Raw genomic sequence first — 20,612 nt, 5'->3', positions numbered from 1 at the left:
CTTCCCATATTTGAAGAAAAAAAGGGAAACTAGCAGGAATAAAAGGTGCAGCCCAGGAACTTAGTCAGTGGTGTTGTAGTGGCTTCGTGTGGTGACAGATGGTAGCAGCCCTTGCACCGAGCATACTGTAAAAAAAAAAAAATGAAAAACAGGAGAAGTTAAAGGAGGAGCTGGCTTTATCGGAAGCGGAGGTTTTCATGAAGGGTTAACTGACAAAGGAGATGGGATCGTTTAGCAATTAGAAACGTGGTCTACTCCTTGTTGTTAGAGTCGTGCAGGCCATCGGAGACATCGGGCAGGTCGGGCGTGCTGGGTCCTGAGCCGGTGCTGCTCTGAGGGCAGAGGGTTCTGCAGCCGGGTGGGGGGCGGGGGGCAGGGCCCACGCAGGGCTTCTCTGCTCTCTGCCGGTGGGGGAGGTGGGGAGGGGCAGGCCCTCCAGGGGGCAGGTAGACATCCGTCCTATGGGGGACGGAGCCTCTGCACGCTGTGCGACACCGGGTCACCACGGAGCTGCGGTTGAGGTCACTGTGGAGCCCAGAGGCCGCGGTGGCTAGGATGAGTCACCGGCCTTCAGCGTGTTCAGAAGCACTCCTCTAGACACTGTGTAGTCCCCTCCGCGGCCCCAGCTGACAGTCGCAGGCTGCGCTCCACCCCACGCAGCCTGACCGCGGCCCTCTCCTCCCCACTGCTCCCCCGGGATCTGGCCTCCCCTGGGGCTAAGGGGGCTGCACCTTCCGCTTCCTGGGGCTTTTCTGCAGAGAGGACCGTGTGGGGATGGCAGAGTATACCGGCTGCCTGACGGCTTGCCATTTGCCGATGTCGGGAGGGCTGGGATGACAAGGCCCGGTTGCTGCTGCCCTTGCTCCTGCTCTGTGTCCCCAGCTCCCACAGAAAATCCCTCCGCCTGAGCACCTCCTGGTATCGCATTTGTCCCTTGCTGTCGGCTGCCTCGCTGGCCTGAGCAGCCTGAGGACAGAGCCCAGGGCTCCGCTCCGTGAACGTCAGAACCTAGTACGGAGGCCAGCATAGGAGCTTTAGATAAAATGTGGACTTGCTGAATAATTGAATAGTTATGTGTCTCTATAATTTCTATTCTACCCACTGGTTTTTTTACATCGTTTAAGATAGAATGTAATTAAAGTCAGGGAGGGGGGAATGTCTTTTAGGAACAAAGGGGAAGTGGCAGGAGTGATGGCCAGCTTGGAGGTCCAGTAGACTTGAAGAACCTCCTTGGCCCCTCAAGGCACTCCGAACATCCTGGGGCAAAGGGCATCCCAGCGGTGAGGTCAGAGTCACATGCTGGGAGGCAACCCTGTGAGGGTGGGACCTCATCTTTCTCCGTCACTGCTCTGTGCTCTGTATGGTGCCCAGCGTATGGGAAGTTCTCAATAAATGCTGCTGGAATGAACACATGAGAGCGGGGAAGTATGGGGGCTCCAATCACAAAAGAGCAAATAGTTCAGTTTCTTGGAACAGAGGTCCCAAGCAGGGAAGGCAAAAAGTTGGGTGAGGACTAGATTGTAGGGCTTCCTAAATGACTGACCAAGGAGTTCAGGCATGATGGGGAGAGAAGTGTGATCCCTTCTGGAATAGTCACCATCAAGAAAGGAGGGGTTGTCGGTGAAGAGATACAGGGGCTCCAGAAATCAGCCCCCCTTTGCTGGGACTCTGATAGCCCTTGACTGGGTTAATGTATCTCCCAGCAGCTCCCAGGAGAGGAAGGCTGGATGGTGCAGGGACACAGGCCAGTTGGGGGAGGAGGATGGAGCAGTGCTTCTGGGGACACTTACTTCCACCAAGACCGCAGGCCCAGCGCAGGCGTTCTTCCTGCAGATCTCTGGGCCCTGACCCAGCCCCTTCCCTCCAGTCCTGGTGGCCTGGGTGCCCACAGGTGTAATAGCACATTTCGTTTATGGTAGCAAGGTAATGAAACTCCTGTCACCCCTCAAGATATCCTGAAATAGACCTCATGCTTTCTTATGTGTGTGATGACTGATCCCCAGAGGCTCCTACTGTATTAGGAGGATACATTTCTTTGTCCTCAGAGGGAGGCATTTCTCTGAACGTTTTCCTCCTCGTTGCTAGCCAAATGAAAGCCTCTGTGAGTTGCTGATTTTCCAGAGGGCCAGTCTGCGCAGTCTCACCCAGCAGCCTGGTCCCCCAGGGGGCGGTCTTTTGTTACCGCTGCAAGGGGGAGTCAGCAGGGAAGAGGGTGCACACCCCATGCCAGCGATATCTGCATGAGACCCTGTGAACCTAGAGCTGGAGAATGTGCTCCCGTCGGCCTTACCAAATGAACACAGCCCGGTATCAACGGCTGTGTTGGGATTGACGTTCGAGCACTAGTTACCAACAGTTTTACGTTTGAGGACTGATTTTCCTGAACTGGCACACAAAGCCTTGGATGTACTAACCTGGGTTTTCCCCCTCGGTTTTATTGAGATATGACCAACACACCGCACTGGCTAAGAGTAAGGAGTATAAACAACACGAGGACTTGACATACATATCATACAACACACTCGTGTGCTCAGGCATTTTCTGCCTTGGCATAATGGAAGTTTAAATATAAAAACACATTTTTTTAGCAGAGAGAATCTTTATATTTTCATTTACAACACCAATCAAGTAATATAAGTTAAAAGAGATCACTTTAACAAAAAGACCAGAACTAAGACATAAAAATGAGTGTTTTCTTACAAAGTACTTTGCTTGGGAAACTGTGTGCATTTCTAAAGTAGCCCCTGGTCAAAGAAAGCTGGAGCTAATCTTGCAGAGTTGCTCTTAGGTCCTGTGATACAATTCTTAGGGGTATTTTCATTATGAGAAACCTTCATCTTTTGTGAACCAATTTGCTTGTTGGAAATAAATGCCATTCTGAGCCACACCTGGTGAACTGGATCAAGTCAAGATGGGTACAGCCATGTCTTGGTCAAAAAATAATATGACTGAGAAACATCTGATATTAAGAACACATTTTTTTAAAAATAGGTTTCGAGGTCTGAAGCCTCCTCGCAGCTTGAGATCACATTAGAGCAACGTAATGTCATTCAGAACCTTAACCTAAGGCAACATTAACTGAACAGAACTAAGGAAATCGATGTGAATTTTATTGTCTTCCTAGGGATTTTGTTTTTAATTTATAAGTATGTTTTGGTTTTAGTAATTTAAGAGCTTTAGTAGATAAAGGTGTTTTTACTCTACCTGTTAGTATGTGTAATAAGCAATATAATAAAAATTATTAATAAATGTCCATTTTACTTATTTTGTTCCTTAGGAAGGAATTTAGTATTTGAAGATGAAATCGCTGCATTGCAGCCTGAAGTTGATAAGCTAAAAACCCTAAATGTGAACAAAATCATTGCACTGGGACACTCTGGTTTTGAAATGGATAAACTCATCGCTCAGAAAGTGAAGGGCGTGGACATCGTGGTAGGAGGGCACTCCAACACATTTCTTTATACAGGTAATTGTTTCAAAAGGATTATACTGGCCAGGATGTCTAGATAGTTTACTTTGTCTCTTTGCCTTTGTAACGGTTATTATTATTTTTACTACTATTTAACACATAATATGTATTACATATATTTTGTAATATGTAATATATATGTAACACACATACATGGTAATGTGTAAATCTTATTGAGAGATATTATTAAGAATAATTTATTGGTTTCATGATTATGTCAATTCCATTTATTTATGTATACTATAAATATATGACATAGATATAAAATATACTATAAAATAAAAAGATTACTGAGCCCCAACCAAAAGTCAGTTTATATCAAAAAGCAACATGTCATATAAAAAATTTTAAGTATAGGGGTGCCTGAGTGATTCAATCCATTAAGCATCTGCCTTCGGCCAGGTCAATGATCCCAGGGTTCTGGGATCGAGCCCACCCTGCCTGAGGCTCCCTGCTCAGTGGGGAGTCTGCTTCTCCCTCTGCCTCTGCTGCTCCCCCTGCTTGTGCTCTCTGGCTTGCACTGTCTTTCAAAAGAATAAATAAAATCTTTTTTTAAAATTTAGGTATAAACAAAATAATGTAAATAAGGCCTTCACAGGTCAAGGTGACAGATTTGAGTTGTAGGTTCGCAGGTAGCAGGAGCTGGAACTCTGGGCTCAAGTCCTAACTCTTCTTCCTACTAGGACCATGAGCATCCTGGAAGCCATAGACGCCATGCTCCTGAAAGCATGCATGTTCCCCTCCCTCCCTCTCCCTCTCTTCCTCCCTTACTGCTTTCCCTCCCACCCTCCCTTCCTCTTTCTCTCTTTCCTTGATGTTAGGTAGTTTTAGTTAGAAAACCTCTTTTTTTCCCTTCTGTGTTGTATAATGTCCCAAAACTTTTGAGTCTGGCTTGGTGAGTCTTTCCTACCATGCTGCCCCACCCCAACTCCCCCCTGCCCTTCACTACTGCATGGAGCTTTGTAGGACTGTTAAGAAAAAGAGGAGGAGGAGGAGGGCCTCCTGGTAACTGACTTTTATCAGCAGTGGGAAGAAAGGCTTTGGTGGGGAACAGCTCTGTCTTTGAAGAGGTTGCTGCTTCACCCACCTCTGTATGGGCTACCTAAGGTGACCCTATTTTTATAAGAGCAAAAATAAAAAATACCCTAAACAGCAAAAACAAACAAACAAACAAACAAAAACCCCAAAAATGTTAAAAGGGGGTTGGCCTGGTGGCTCAGTTCGTTGAACATCTGCCTTCGGCTCAGGTCATGATCCTGGGGTCCTGGGACCGAGTCCCATGCTGGGCTCCCTTTTAGGTGGGGAGCTTGCTTCTCCCTCTCCCTTCCCTCACTTGTGCTCTGTCTTTCTCTGCGCCCCACCAAATAAATAAAATTTAAAAAAAGATTTTTTTTAATGTTAAAAAGGGTTATCAGGAAGAAAAGCATACAGGTAATTTTCACTTTCTTCTTAGCACTTTTGAGTATTTTCAAATAATGAATGCATGTTGCTTTTGCAATCAGAAAGAGAGACACAAATTATAAAAAGAAAAGAAAGAAACAGTATCGGGTCCGAAGTCTTCCTTCCTGATTCACGTCAGAGACCCTCACTGAACCTATTAGCTCTGCTTCAAAATGGGGATGATAACGCTCCAAGTGCCACATTATTGTGAAAATGACGTGAGGTGGTCCATGTAGACGTGGGAGAACACTTCACAAACCGTAAAGAGCTGTGTCCTGGCGTGCAGCCGTGTGGAGGCTGCCCGCCCATCCAAACAGGCCAGTCGGACTGGGGCGCTGGCGAACTCCTTCTCGAGGTGGGGCTGGCCTTCCCTTGAGAAAAGCAGGCCGGTGTCCACGTATCTGATCCTTCCTAACGCAGCTCGCTCGTAGGTGTTTTACCTCTTGGTAGACACAGGCTGGAGAGTAGTGTCGCTGGGTGATACCCTGAGGGTTGTGAAATCAATGTAGTGGGTTAAAAACGTTTAATGGACTAGACTACGATAGGTTAGGCACTTACGTCCCTCACAGGAATATGTGTTGTCTCGTGGAAAAAGCTGTCTGTGGAGCGATGAGGACAGTGCCCGTGCCTCGCAGCGGTAGGTGCGTGTGACAGGACAGTGTCAGGCACTGACAGGGATGGGCATTTCTTAGCATGAGAACCACTAAGGTAACCCCAGGGCAGCTAGAGGGGCCGAGAGCACCAGCGCGGGGAGAGCCCCACTGGGGCAAGTCACGGGGCGGCGTGGGGAGAGGTGCAGACTCGGCCGTTGGGCTGGCTGTGCCAGTCCTGGCGGTGGGCCCCTGTCTCTGCCTGATTTCCCCATCTGCAGAATGGGGGTGGAAACAACTCGATGACAAAAGGTCCCCATGACTCTTCACAGCTGGAATGGACGGGTGGCGGTGAGGTGCCTCAGGACAGGGCCTCGTGCCTGAGCTGCGCTTATCCAGTTCTGCCCCAGCTCTGGGGATGAGGCCTGTGGAAGGCCCTTCCCTGGAGCCTCTGCTTAGCTTTTCTCTGAGGTGGTGTCAGACACCGAGGGCACGCAGTGCCAGCTGCATGGGTGCCCCCAACCCCTTTGTGCTGCGGAGTAGTGGCTTCAGGCTCCGTTGACTTTGATTGAGAGTAAGAAAGGCTTTGTAACTGAAGACCCAACACACACACACAGTCTCACAAACACACGCAGACACAGTCACACACAGTCACACAGAGTCACACACAGTCACACACACAGTGACACAGAGTCACACACAGTCACACACACACAGTCACACACAGTCACACACACACACAGTCACACACAGTCACACACACACAGTGACACAGAGTCACACACAGTCACACACACACAGTCACACACAGTCACACACACACACAGTCACACACAGTCACACACAGTCACACACACACAGTCACACACAGTCACACACACACACAGTCACACACAGTCACACACACACAGTCACACACACAGTCACACACAGTCACACACACACACACAGTCACACAGAGTCACACACAGTCACACACACATACACACACTGAACTTTCACAAAGAACCTGGAGTGCGCCCCGGTTCTATACTACTGTTTTGTTTTTTTTAAAATGTCAGTTACCACCCATTAAATTAGTTTCCTCATATTGTAGCGGGCCCACATTTTGAAAAACTAGCCCTGAATGAAGCATGCCCAACACAGCGGGTGAACAAAGGAATCCACCCCCTCCATTCAGAAGCTGAACTCATTTCCCTGTTCTTCCCCATGTGCCTTTACACCACCTTAACCACCGCCGTCCTAAGCACCGTGGTCGTCCTGGTCACCCAGCCTTGCTGCGTGACCATCAGTCAGTGTGCCCTGCTGGGCCTGAAAAGGTTCAGCGACCATGCCCAGGTTCCCCTTAATGCTGCAGCCTGTCCTTTTGTCCCTGTCACTTTGTTCCAGCCACTGAGGTCCTGCAACACTATGTGCCTCTTGCCAAGTAGATGAGTTTAGTTAATGACGAATGGATGAAAGAAAGATTTCGGGATAAAAATCATGATTTGTTTATACATAAATCTTGAAGTAGATCATTACAGTCTCTGAAAAAACTGCCTCTAAGTCTTAGTCATTTATTTCACGTTTCATGGTTGCTTAGCAAGATTGTTGTTCTCATGAACTTGTTCTCATGAAAATACTCAATTTTGATACTCATCATTTTGAGGGATGAGCTTAACAATTAAGGTAATTCAAGGACAAAAGAGGAGATGAAGCATATTTGCTTGTTTAAATGAATTTTCATAGCCTTAAAAAAAAACTCTGAATTGTTTTTGGAATTAGCATAACTTAAGTTGAGGTTAAATATGATTCGTTAATAAAAGTGTAGTTAAAATAATACATCCCAGGAGCCTGGGTGGCTCAGTCAGTTAAGTGTCTGCCTTCAGCTCAGGTCATAATCCCAGGGTCCTGGGATCGCGTCCCGAGTCGGCTCCCTGCTCAGCAGAGAGTCTGCTTCTCCTTCTGCCTGCCACTCCCCCTGCTTGTGCTCTCTTTCTCTCTCAAAAATAGATAAATAAAATCTTTAAAAAATAATAATACATCCCTTGGAATTTTATATCTTGCCATGCACAGAACCCAACACACACACACACACACACACACACACACACACACACGTATCGGAAAGAAAATTTTACAAAGCATCCAGATTGTGCCTGATATTTTCTGTTCTGTAATTTGTTTAAGGCTGGTTACCACCTATTAAATTAACTTCATCGTACCATAACTAGCCCATTTTTAAAAAAAAACAACTCAGTTTTCAATGAGGCATGACTGAAGCTGCATGAACTGCACCCCCAGCCCACCCCCCTCCCCCCCACCGAATGTTGACCGTCATTCCAGGTTCTTCTGAGAACAACCATCGTGCACATACAGATAACCTAGTATTGCCTGACCATTCTCACGTTGGAATGAAGGGGAGAAGAGGTCCGCCCAACTAGGTTTACAGGATCTTAAAGCTGCAAGGGGTGAGGGAGGGCTAGTCCCCACATGTTTTCTCTAAAGGAACGAAATCCTAGAGTCGCGAACTGTCCGTGTCGTTGCCTTTGAAGAAGAACGTAGTCAAGTGAGAGCAGGTTGAAAGCTGACGCAGGTAGGCCAGGGGACTCTACACCCATGCAGCCCTTGAAGGCAGACTCAATGTGCTCTTTGCCTCCTGTTGCTTGAACTGAATTTTGGATCGTGCCGGTCATCCTGGCTACCTGTGGCTTTGGGTGAGTGGAGACGTCAGTTTCCGCATCTACAGAATAGCATGGTTAGAACTTCCAAGGCTACGACCCCCTGCATTCTAGCATACTGTTCCCCAGAAAGTCATCTATGCAAAGAGCCTGATGGCTTACTTTCCAAACTCTGGGGAAATAATTTTTTTTTTGTACAACACCCTATAACTTCCTTAGGTTACCACAGTGAACTTCATTAAACCTCTAACTCCTTTGCGGCTCCTACCTCCAGGCTCTACCACCCTGGACCCTCCTTCTCACTGCCATCTAATGGTCTCTAACCCACTCCCCAGCATTGCCCAACTTGTGGTCTTCTTCTTTGTCCCAGCTTCTGCCTTTATCCCGGCGGAAAGTTCCATGTGGACGGCTGACCCCATACCCAAGGTTCAGAGTCCCTTGATCCTCTCAACATGCGATTGTCACCTCCACTCCATTTCAGCAGCATTACATGTGAGGCTGGAACCGGGTCATCAGCCGGGATGGCTTCATCTCCAGAGCCCCACTATCCACTTCCCTCGTCATAGCCTCCTGGCTTTCACTTAAAGCCTCTCAGTCCTTATTCCTGGGAGAGCTGGCTGTCAGCCTTACCAAAACCTCAGTCTCCTGGGCTCCTCTCTTCATCCCAGGCCAGCGGACTTCATGTCTCTCTCCTCGTTAGCCTGGACATGTCCATTAGGGACTCTTGGCCATGTCTGTGACTGACACCTGGAAGGCAGGTGCCTGGGACGGTTGAGTGAATATTAACAAATGCAGCACCTTTAAAAGTAAGATTTCTTTGTTTGACCGGTTTTTATGAAACACCTTATTTTCATTGCTTCTAGATGTAGGCACACATTTGTTGAATATGAAATGCAAACCATTTCATTCATTAGAGAATGTAAATGATTTTAAGGGCCACAGGATTTCATTCTCAAAACAAACGGGGTTCACCGTGTAACTATACATAGCACAGGGCAGAAAATGTTCTTCATGCTGCAGCCAGCGGCCAGATGCCGTGTGAGGGGACGACCTGCCCGCCTCACCTGAGTGAGCGAGGGAGGGTGAAGGGCTTCGCTGTTGCTTGCAATCATTGTTCATCTCCATTAATTTTCATTCTTGAAGTTCAGATCATCTTGCCTTTTCAAACAAGAAAATGGTCTCATTATTTACCACATCCACAGGACAGGGAAACCCTATCCAACGAAGAAGCAATTCCTTTGGGCCTCAGTGAGGACTGCTGACATGTGTGTCTTATTAAGTGAACTGGGAAAAGCAATCAGAGGCCAGAGGTGCAGGCAGTCGTTTCAAAGATCACGTCCTTGGTGGCACAGGGACTTGTTCCAGTGGTCGGTCACTCACGACCTTTCAGTCAACTTCTAGCCATAGCCCCACCCCCCACCTCAGCACCAGCCCCCTTCAGGGAGCAAAGTCAGGGCCTTCTGGTTACTGATTTTTGCAGCCACATAACACTGATCTGTCTTAACTGTGTCTCATGAGACTGCTTTCCAAGATGAAGTGGGACTGTCCAACCCCAAAATATAAAAAGGAAGAGCATAAAACATGGTCAAGGTCATTTGGCAGGGTTGGGTTATACGGAAAGCCGATGGCCGCCAACGGTGATATCATAAACCGACTCCCACCACAAAGTACGAGTCTCCTCCTGGGATTACAGTTCATGTCGCCTTAACGTTGCCTCTTCATGGTCTTCTGAGAAGATCTCCTTTTTCCCACCCTCACTTGGAAGCAGCATGGGGTTGTGGAAAGGGCTTTGGACTGCAAAAGACCCCTTCATAAAAATTATCCCAACTGTAATCACCTGAGAGTCACAAATCCCAAACTAATTTATGAGGTCACTCCTCCCTTTAATAAATAAAAAGGCTCTTTATCATACAAAACTTGGAAAATATTGGGGCTTTTCTTACCCCACCCCCATCTGATAATTCCTTGGAGATCTTACATTTGTCCTCATTCCCTTGATCCTAATTTTTACTTCTGCTGAATTCTCAGTCACCTCTGGCCTTGCCTCTCCCAAACCATTCTTTTCTATCCATGCAGTGTAGTACCAAATATGGGAAACTGACTTTTCATCTTCATCTCCCCAAACTCCATCCACACAAGGCAGTTTCCCTTCAAGTCTGCCAGTCACCACAGGGGAGTGGGCCACAGCAGAGCAGGACCCATTACCTGCACTGACCCTCTTCAAGCCTCCCACCATTGCCTCCACAGGGCATGTCTCGCTGGTTGGCTTTTCTTCCTTAGCCCTCCCCACCTCCCAGTCTCCACCCAACTCCCACTTTGGTGTTCTCCTTTTCATTATTTCAGTCTCTACCGCTTTTATCCACAGCTACCCTGAAACTCAGAATTCTCCCACTATTTTTAAGCAAATAATTAAGCACTCTCTGTTTGCCGTCCCACCCCCATCCACGTCCATGTCTGGGAGCCTGTCGTCCCAGACAGAGAGGAGGAAATGAACTGACTGACGTATTTACACGACGGTGTGCCTGTTCTCCTTGTCACCCTGTCAGAAACTTGACCTGTCACAAGTGTTTTACTAAACAGAGAATTCTTTCTCCCTAAAATGGATTCTGCCACCCATTCCACCCTCACTGCTATTCATATATAAATATATATATATATTTTAATTCACACAAAGTATTTAGGTCATTACCATAGGGTGGGACTATGAGTAATTTTTTCCTTCTCCATTGGTCAAATATTCTGTCATGCTAGTTTTACTCTTAATTAAAAAAATTTTTTGAAACCTCTCTAAGCCCTATAACCTTAAGTATTCTTTGTTAAAAGAAACTCTTCCACAGACAATTTGCTGATCTAATAGGCTTTTAGTCAGTGATTCATGAATCGGGCAGGATCCCAGAAGATAGAAAGGAGCTCCAAAGAGCTGTACGAGGCCAGAGAGACTTCCAGACCAAAGTAAGCAGGAACAAGGAAGTTATGCGGGGTGTCTGCTGATTGGTTAAAGCAGGGTTACTTTCCTTCCAGGGAACAAAGGGAAGTTTCGGAGCAGGCGGAGTACCCTGTGCTGGGCTGGCAGACACAGGCTGGTTGACCTCGGCCTGCCTGTTCTGGGACAGCTGAGCACAATTAAGTGTTGGTTTGCTGACGTGGGGCTCAACACGAGTAACTCCATCTTGGACTAAACTTGTTACTTTAACAACTTGAACTATCATAAATACTTTTGTCAAATAATTTTTAAAACGGAGGTGTATACCGAATTTGGGAATCTGAGCTACATAGGTAAGTGACCAAATGCATCTTCTTACCTTTAAAAAATCAGAAAGCAGGAAGGTGGTACTTCATCCGAAGCAGGCTGGCTGTGTCTTCCTCAGTTCTCTTGTCCTCGGTTTATACATTTTGCCGAGGCCTAGACACACCTGTGGTTTTGAATGCGTGACTGCTAATCTAGAAGAGAAATTCCAAATGCTCCGTCATGATTTGGAAGCAGACCTTTGGACGTGCGGACGATCTCCAGGTTCGCAGAGATAAGCTGATTTGACCTGCGTCCTCCGTGCACTGATTGCTCACCAGAGCGACTGAGATGACCTGTGAGAATCAGCTGTTAACTGCAGACCCACAGCATTTCACGCTGCATATAACCACTCCGGGAACGCCGTCTCCAGCTAAATCCTGACTGTCCCTAAAAAATATATCAGGTATACTTCAATTTATGGCCATATGTACCTCCTTTTAATCTCAAGAAAGAAGGTTATTACTTCTGAAAAGAGCACAGTGAGTAAACAACTACGAGAAGTCAGGTTAAGACGAAAACCAGTCTCTCTCCCCATCCCATCCCTTTGGGCTCGGCGCTGCAACAGGCCGTAGTGATAAAACAGTGTTATGATTTTTTTTTTTAATTTGTCACATGAAACCCTGTTCTATAATGTGAAAAGTGAATGGGAGGTCTGGTGCCCGGGAAGCTACTAGGCCATAGGGATGGCCAGATCCTGTGGTGAAGAGAAGGGGATGGCGGAAAGCTGGGACATCACTCCCTCCCCGGCTCTGTCTCCATCAAGCAGCCTCTCCTGACCTCAGGAAGAGAAAGCACAGACCTTAGGCCTGGCCCTGCCGAGCAGTGGAGATCCAGAACCCGGGGCATGTGTCGGAGCTTGGTAAATGTTTGTTGAATGAGTGAATGAATTTGTGGTGACCCCTTGCCCACCCTACAGGACTCCCTTATTTGCTCCAGCCACTCAGGACTGGGTAAAGCCAACAGCCTGGACTGGATTTCATGAAGGTTTTGTGCCCACTCTGGGTACTGCTCCAAGACTCCTCCTCTCCTTCAGACCTCCCACCCTCACTGAATGTCCGAAAGAATTCAGTAAATCAAAGTGTGAGCAAAACAGAAGGACAGAGTCCAGATACGGAGAATGTCCCGCGGCCCCTTAAGGACACAGGACAGCCGGCGTGTCGTGGTTGGGTACAGAGATGGCTGAGGACACTGCGACTCGCCCCTCTGGTTATGGAAGACCTGCTGGCTGGGCAGACGAGAGAGCCCTGGGTCCCGGAAGCTTAAAGCTGCTCCTACACCTGAGACAGGACACAGCCACACGCCTGACCCGGGAGGCGCTGAGGGCACGTCGGCCAGCGCTGTCCACCCTGTGACCCGAGCAGCACTCATGGCAGGGAGCCCGAAGTCTGCACAACCTGAGCAGTCGGCTTCAGGGCTCACATTGCCACAAGGTTTCCTGCATGAGGGGAGAGCTCGTTGCTTAATTAAAAAAAAAAAAAAAAGTTAAACAACTTTTGGGTTAAACCACTGGTCAGATCTCTTGTTTTACAAATTTAGGAAATAAATACAGGCCCCAGGAGCTAAATGTCTCCCTCAACGTCATGAAACCACATTGAAACTGAGTTAGCACCAAAACCCATTCTCTTGACTCCCAGCCCCGGTTCTGCTTTACAAGCTCCCACTCAGCTCATTAGTTAAGAAATTGAATTGAGGGGGGAATTGGGGGAAGGGGTAGGCACAGGCATTGCTCCCTTTACATATGGATTTCACTACAGGGAGAGCATAGAAGTCTTGTCTGGTCCCTGGAAAAGAACTGGCTAAACTACTCAAGCTCAGTCATTCACCAAACATTTATTGAGTGCCTTCTGTGTGCTGGGCAAACCCTGGAGACGTCGCAGCCTCTGATCTCCTGGAACTTGTCTTAAAGGGATATTGACCCTGATCAGATTTTTTCAGTATGCAAATAAATCAATCCTATCATACATAATTACAAAGCACGCTGCAAATGGAGAGGTGCCAGATGCCGTGAGAGCACACAGAGGAAGACCTGACCGAGGCCTCGGGATCAGCACACAGCATTCTCCTGAAAAGCTGACCTTTGGGCTGAGATCAGAAGGGCATCCATCCAGGAGCTAACTTGTAAACACGATCACTCATCTTTATTGACCATCTACCTGAGTCCTGCTCCCCGGCTGCGTTGACTTCTGCAATCCTCCCAGCAAGCTGGGCCTTTCATTCCCCCTGACTTACTCATTCCACAGCTGGAAGCCTGGATCTCCCAGGGCCCTTCACCCATCCCCCACTCCCTCCCCTCTGCAACCACCAGTTCTCTGTATGTATAGGTCTGATTCTGTTTTTGTTTAATTCATTTGTTTTGTGTTTTAGCTTCCACATAAGACTGAAATCATGTGGTATTTGCCTTTCTCAGTCTCACTCAGCACAGTGCCCCCTACGTTCAACCATGTTGTCACAAATGGCAAGATCTCATCCTTTTTTAGGGCTGCCTCATATTTCCTTGCGTGGCTGTACCACATAGGAAGTACGGAAGTCCTTAAACCGGTGCCCACGTGCATTAAAACTGTAGCGAGGACGGCCTTGAAACATTCTGTAATTCATTCAGCCAACTGAAAACCATGTCAAGGGCCTACTCCCTGGGACCTCTGCCACCACGTGACCCCTGTCTTGGCCCCTTCTGGCTACTGGCTGGGCAGTTGTCCAGGCCTGTACTCGGAACACGCACATTCTTGAGGAGCTGCTGTGGCCAAGGCTCCCGGGGCAGAGTCCTGCTAGGTTCCGTCAGGCATTCGCACGGTGCTGGGAAATGCCCCATTTACCAAGCCTAAATGTCAGCCCACAATCCCACAGTTTCTCCACGTTTGGCTCCCAGATTACTTATTTGCTACATGACTGAAGTAGAGTCCTGGTGACTTTCCTGCCGAGATGAAACGTTGGGTTTCGAAAGACAGATGTGTGGCTCTGTGTGGAAATATTTTGGGCATGAGCATCTTTGGCTGAGTAGGATGGTAAAGCAAATGTGAAGCCTTGGATTGCTTTCTCTGCCAGTGGTTTTCCGAGCTTGCCAACTTGAGGGGAGCACTCCGCTGTGGAGAAAGCAGAGATGAGCCAAAACGGACCAGCTACTGCCTCAGCCACTGGGAAGCACCCTCCTTGTTCCTGATTAAGTCCCTTTAAGAAGCAGATGACACGTCTTGTGTTCTCACCTTTTAAGGGGAACATCAAGGCCTTGCAGCACAGACCGGAGCTGGGCTTAGTAGCTCCTCTTTGTAGAATGTGTGATTTGATGAGGCATTTGACCCGATCGTCAAAATCCTGTTACTTTCATTTTAAGCTTGGTTATATCTGTGTGAGGTAGAATAATAAAGGCTAAAAAAAGGTCAGGCTTGGGGCGCCTGGGTGGCTCAGTCGTGAGCATCTGCCTTCAGCTCAGGTCATGATCCCAGGGTCCTGGGATGGAGCCCTGCATCAGGCTCCCTGTCCAGTGGGAAGTCTCTTCTCCCTCTCTCACTCCCCCTGCTTGTGTTCCCGCTCTTGCTGTGTGTCTGTCAAATAAATAAAATCTTAAAAAAAAAAAAAAAAAAAAAAAAGGCTTGCCCTTCTCTAGGGTTTCTGGCAAACTGCCAGTCCTTTCTGAAACTGATTAGGGCCTTTTCCTCCTGGATGGGGTGTTCTCCGCCACCTTGTGGACATGTTGGGAACTGCACCTCTCAATTGGCACCTGCATCTCGGGGCTCAGGGGAGGAACCACAGTCCCTAACCTTCCCCAGGCGAGAAGGTGAGAGGGGGCTGCCACACCCCCTGGTCCAGGCTCCAGGTTTGCCCAAATAAGAACCAGCACAGAACAGAACGAGGATGATGACAGTGTTAAGCTTCCCTGCTGCCCTGCCATGCAGACCATGTACAGCTGTTAGAGCCGGTATCTGGACACTGCAAATGGAGATGGGACAGGCCCTGCACTGGGTCTCAGGTCAGGTGCCTTCATAAAAGGAAACTTTCAAAACTTTTGTCTTTTTTTTTTTTTATCTGAGGAAGTGAGAAAATGAGAGATTAAGGTTGGCAACAGCCGCTTCCTGCTTGTGAGGTCAGCTGGTGTTTGCCGCACCTGTGCTCTATGGTTCTTGACCTGGAATGGGGGCTGCTCTTGGCATAAGAGCAGGGAAGGGCCAGGTTCTTCACCACATCCACCCCAGCTTGTCTTAGCTGAAAGGAGAAGCCCAGATGCAGCTTGGGGGACAAAGGTGCAGCCTTTGGGCTTGCATGTGATTTAGTAAGTGGCCTCTGGCAACCAGCTCTTGCGGTAGGAGATTACCAGATGTAGGCTGTGTTGGGTAGTGGACAGAACATAAGATCCAGTGCCTCACAGCCCTGCTTTTCTGTCCGCTCTCCTTCACATACCAGACTGCACATAACAAACCAGTGTGACCTTGGGCACATCGCCTGTGACAATCAGTGTTCTCATCTGTAAAGTGGGGACAGTAATAGAACCTGCCTCATGGGATGCTTAGAAGATGAAATGAGACCTAGGGGCCAACTCTCATAACTGGTCCACGTGAGTAGCCAGCATGTGCTGAAGATTCCTGGGCCCTCTGTAAACACAGGAAGGACTGGTCAAGGGTGTGGGGGGTTCAAAGGTATCTGTTCTATAGTCTTTGATTCAAAACTGCCAAAACAGGGCCTTGTCTCCGTGGTAAGGTGTGCCTGAAGGAGGGTCGCAGTTACAGAACTGAAACGTGCCAAGTGATGAGAGGCCAGGGCCCGTCCTCCATGCGGGCGGGCTCCCCACCCTCCTGCAAGCGCATGTCCAGGAGGCAGTGGTGGGATGAGCCCTTCAGCCTCTGGGTGATGAGTTAGCTCCCAGGCTCTCCCCAGGGGACCCTGTGAGACAGAAGGCAGCAGAACCTGGCCGATGTGAGGTCTGGCTGGGTGAGTAGTGTGCATGCTAGTTGGCTGCCAGTCAACACGGCTCTTCCAAAAGCACCTAAAGGGACGCAGATTTTAGCAGCAAAACCTGAGGACAAGCTTTGTCACTTCTGCCCATCTTCCATTAAGGATTCCAAGCTCTAGATTGTGTGTGTAGGGTTTCTAGAGGTTGCCATCCCCTCATAAGGGAAAGAAATATGTATTTATTTTCTATCCTGTGCCAGGCACTATGCTAGGAAGTTTAGACATTTAATCCTCTCAACAGCCCTGTGAAATTGGAATTGTTATTTCACCCATTTTACAGGTGAGGAAGCTGAAATGCAGGAAGTAAAGTGGCTTGGCTAGTCTACCCGGCTACTGAGAATGGAGCCCGGGTCAGGATGGAGGTCGGATAGTCTGAGCAGTATTGTGTCTTTGTGTCCCCCGCTGCACCAGGCACGGGACCATGGACTTGGGAAGAGCTCCACAAATGTCTGCCAAGTTGAGAATGGAAGGATTCATGTGCCAAAGAGCCTTTGGAAACAGGGATAGATGCCCAAGCATGGCTCTAAAAGACCAGCTGTGTAGGGCAGCAGCTAGCAAACCATCCATTCAGAACTCCTTGTCATCTGGCCAGTGGCCTGCTGGCATGCAGCCAGCCGTGTACAAGGGCTGACTTGATCAGTGTTGGCTCTTGTATTTTAGGCACTCCACCTTCCAGAGAGGTGCCGGCTGGGAAGTACCCATTCATAGTCACGTCCGATGATGGGCGGAAGGTTCCTGTGGTCCAGGCCTATGCTTTTGGCAAATACCTAGGCTATTTGAAGGTTGAGTTTGATGAAAAAGGAAATGTCATCGCTTCACATGGAAATCCCATTCTTCTCAACAGCAGCATTCTCGAAGGTATGTGAAACTCAAGGGAAGAGTCCACCAATCCAAAAGTTAGATGGCTGGACTTGTGTTGTTAGTGTTTCAGGAAAAGACTATAATACCTTTGAAGAATTGAGTTCTCCCTTAAGTTTGCCCTCTTCATGGACAAGGAGATTGAAAACACCCAAATGTCCCAAATCCCATTTGCTTCCCCAAGTCCTCTCGGCATCAGACACCGTGTCATTGCTTCTTGTGCCTTCTCAAGCTTCACCCGGGCATGGGAAAGCCACTCTCAACTCGTGTCCGGAGGAGAGCTGCTCACTGAAGCAAAGGGGTTCACACTGGCTAGAGCAGGGCTCCAACCCCAGCCCCACCACCAGGAGCAGCATGCCTGGGGCAAGTTGCCCAGTCTCAGTGACTTCAGTTTCTGTATCAGATGTGGGAGCATCTTTCTTTGTTGTCTGGGACTCAGAGTAAAGTACATCTTATGTCATCCATTTGCACGTAGTATACGTGACCACACTCCTGTGCCTCTGTCACCTGCCTTTTACTGCTTACCATGATCAGATCAGGGAAGGGGGGGCTGGGGGTGCCTTGCAGAGACTGTGGTCACAACACAGACCTCTCAATAGCCAGAGGGACCACACAGACAGCAGAACCTCAGCAGGCCCTTTACACCTGCACTGGAGGCCTTTCACCAACCCCCACCCCCACCCCCCGACCCCACCACTGATGCTACCCCAGGTGGGCCCACAGGTGCTCATTCAGGTGTGATGAGTTGATGTTAGGATATTCACTGTCTGGAGCACCTGGCGGGCTCAGCTGGTTGAGCGTCTGACTCTTGTTTTCGGTTCAGGTCATGATCCCACGGTCCTGAGGTTGAGCCCCATGCTCAGCCCCGAGTAGGGCTCTGTGCTCAGTGGGGAGTCTTCTTGAGATTCTCTCCCTCCCTCTCTCTCCAGCCCTTCCCCCCACCACTCGTGTATGCATGCACTTGCACACGTGCGTGTGCTGTCTCTCTCTCCCTAAAATAAATAATTTTGTTTAAAAAGGATACTCAGTGCATCTTTAAATTAAGATCCATTCCTAGTCTTATTACCAAGAAACAGAATTTCCTGAGGAAATTTCACAAACTAAAATGTAGACGAATTATGATAAAGAAATGTATCGTTACAGTAGGTAAGCTAAATGATCGTTGATCCCTTCTCCAAAATGTAGGCCAGGGCGAGGCCTGCCTTAACTGCAGGCTAATTTTTTTTTCTTTCTTTGCATGCTTCTAGATCCAAGCATAAAAGCAGACATTAACAAATGGAGGGTAAAATTAGATAATTATTCTACTCAGGAATTGGGGAAAACAATCGTCTATCTGGATGGCTCCACTCAGTCATGCCGCTTTAAGGAGTGCAACATGGGCAACCTGATTTGTGATGCTATGGTGAGTGGTCCCCAGGAGTGCAGTCCTGTGCCTCGGGAGGGAGGAGGGAGCAGAGGGGGATGCAAGGAGGGACAACCTGATAATTACAAAATGGAGGATTTTTAAAAAATTAGTGCCCAAACTAAAGCTTGGGGTGGATTCATACTGCATACCTTGAGAGGTGCCCATCTAGACCAGCTGACCATCACTTTATTGCTTTGCGAGAACTGAAGCCATTCTTGGAAGTTGTTCATTTTGGATGGTCTGAATACACAAAACTTCACTACTCTGAAGATGCAGGCACAGTAGATAAAACACATCCGCTTGGGCCTGGCTTGACCAGTGTCTCACTGATCTGTCCTCTTGGCTCCAGAGAACGAGGCCTTGTGTGGCTGGGAGCCTCCTTCCCAAGCAGAGAATGACAACACGCACTTATATAGTAAGACCTGTGGCTGAACGCATGACCCATGAAAACACCCCTCTGTCAAACTACCTGCAGACAGACTGGCTGTGGCAGCCGCTTGGGGGCCATGCTGAGCCACGGTCCCCAGGTCAGACTCAGCACTCCCACCGAAGCCTGCACCCGGGGGAAGCCTGCACCCGGGGGGCTGACTGTCTGTGCCAGGCATATACACACTCAGTAACTGACTGCCAAGTAAATAACAGTGTTCACACTTTGCAAGGTGAGACCAGTGCTGGCTCCCCAGCACTATGCAGCCATGCAGAAGAAGGAGCTAAAGAGAAGCCTGTATGGGAATGTTTAGAGAAAGGTCTGAAAGGAAACAAGCTGTTAGCAGTGCTTACCACTCTGTTAAGAGGCTGAGGCAAGTATAAGAAAACTTTTGCTTTTGTGCTTTTTTTTTCAAATCAGAATGTATTCATCTAATTTCTTGTAACTAAACATATACTTTGTAGAAGAAAAGAATGAAATGGATTCCTCCATTTCAGGAGTCAGTCTCTGTGCCTCTCAAATTGCCAACCTGGGAATTGGCTGGGGACCTGACATGGAGGCCAGGGTGAGGGGCCTGTAGGGGGGGTGGGCAGCGTGGCAGGCCAGCCCTGTCCTAACACTAGAGCCAATCTTGTTAAAGCCCACCCACCTGTGAGGACAGGGGTCTTAGGAGAGGGGGCTCAGAGCTACTTGCTTTTAAAAGTCTGACCCAGGACTGGTCAGAGTTCCCTGTTTTTGCTTCTCAGAGCATAGAACTAATTCTAATTATACTTGAGAAGTCTCTGGGGACAGAGGGGCAGGGAAGAGTAGCTTTATTTCCTCAGTTCCACATTCCTGGAACTGACCCTGAGGAAGAAGATCCAGAATAACTAACGCAAATTCATGCTACTGTTGCAGATTAACAACAATATTAGACACCCGGACGGAGTGTCGTGGAACCATGTGTCCATGTGCATTTTAAATGGAGGTGCCATTCGGTCGCCCATTGACGAACGGAACAACGGTAAACTTCCCAGGCTCAGGGTCGGTAACTCAGTGCGTTCGGTCTCTGACCATGCCCACGGGGAGCCTCGGCTCATCTCTGCTGTCACCGCAACGTCAGGCTCTTCAGTTCGGGTCCACCGCTACTCAATTCAGTGCCTAACCAGGACGCACACATTCTTGTGTGTTCTCGTGTGTATTCACACACAGAGGTAGCAGCTAGGGTTAATGGAACCCAATCTTGATCTAAACTTCAGACTCACAAAGCCAAATACTAATTATTGCTGATTAATTCAAAATACTGACAGTCTCCTCCTTGATATTCAGAAAGAGAAAGGGGCAAATTGCCAGTCTTTCGTGCTGGAAAAAAACACCCTACTAGATTAAATTTTTTTAGTGCATTTATAGATATCCAGGATATCAGATGGGAAAACAAACCAACAAGACAGAGATTCAGGACACTCTTGCAATCGTCCCTAATATGCTATCAAAACCAGGTAGTCTCAGTGTGAAGCCCCAAGCTCAGCTCATTGTCAAACAGGGACAGGTGGC

The 20,612-nt window shown here is 48.3% G+C and overlaps 1 protein-coding gene across 2 annotated transcripts in view; it reads left to right on the top strand.

Moving 5' to 3' along the window:
• The window catches only part of NT5E (5'-nucleotidase ecto), a 47,038-nt gene that overhangs the window by 19,410 nt on the left and 7,016 nt on the right, over positions 1-20,612 (top strand). For both annotated transcript variants that reach the window (XM_045798490.2, XM_045798481.2), the window contains exons 3-6: positions 3,278-3,466; positions 17,050-17,247; positions 18,495-18,649; positions 19,977-20,082. In XM_045798490.2, coding sequence (XP_045654446.1) covers positions 3,278-3,466; positions 17,050-17,247; positions 18,495-18,649; positions 19,977-20,082 — 648 coding nt within the window. The remainder of the gene's footprint in view (positions 1-3,277; positions 3,467-17,049; positions 17,248-18,494; positions 18,650-19,976; positions 20,083-20,612) is intronic.

The sequence above is a fragment of the Ursus americanus genome, chromosome 29 (genome assembly GCF_024610735.1).
Source record: "Ursus americanus isolate L20-20 chromosome 29, mUrsAme1.1.p, whole genome shotgun sequence".
NCBI lineage: Eukaryota > Metazoa > Chordata > Mammalia > Carnivora > Ursidae > Ursus > Ursus americanus.
This window is presented reverse-complemented; position numbering and strand designations above follow the sequence as displayed.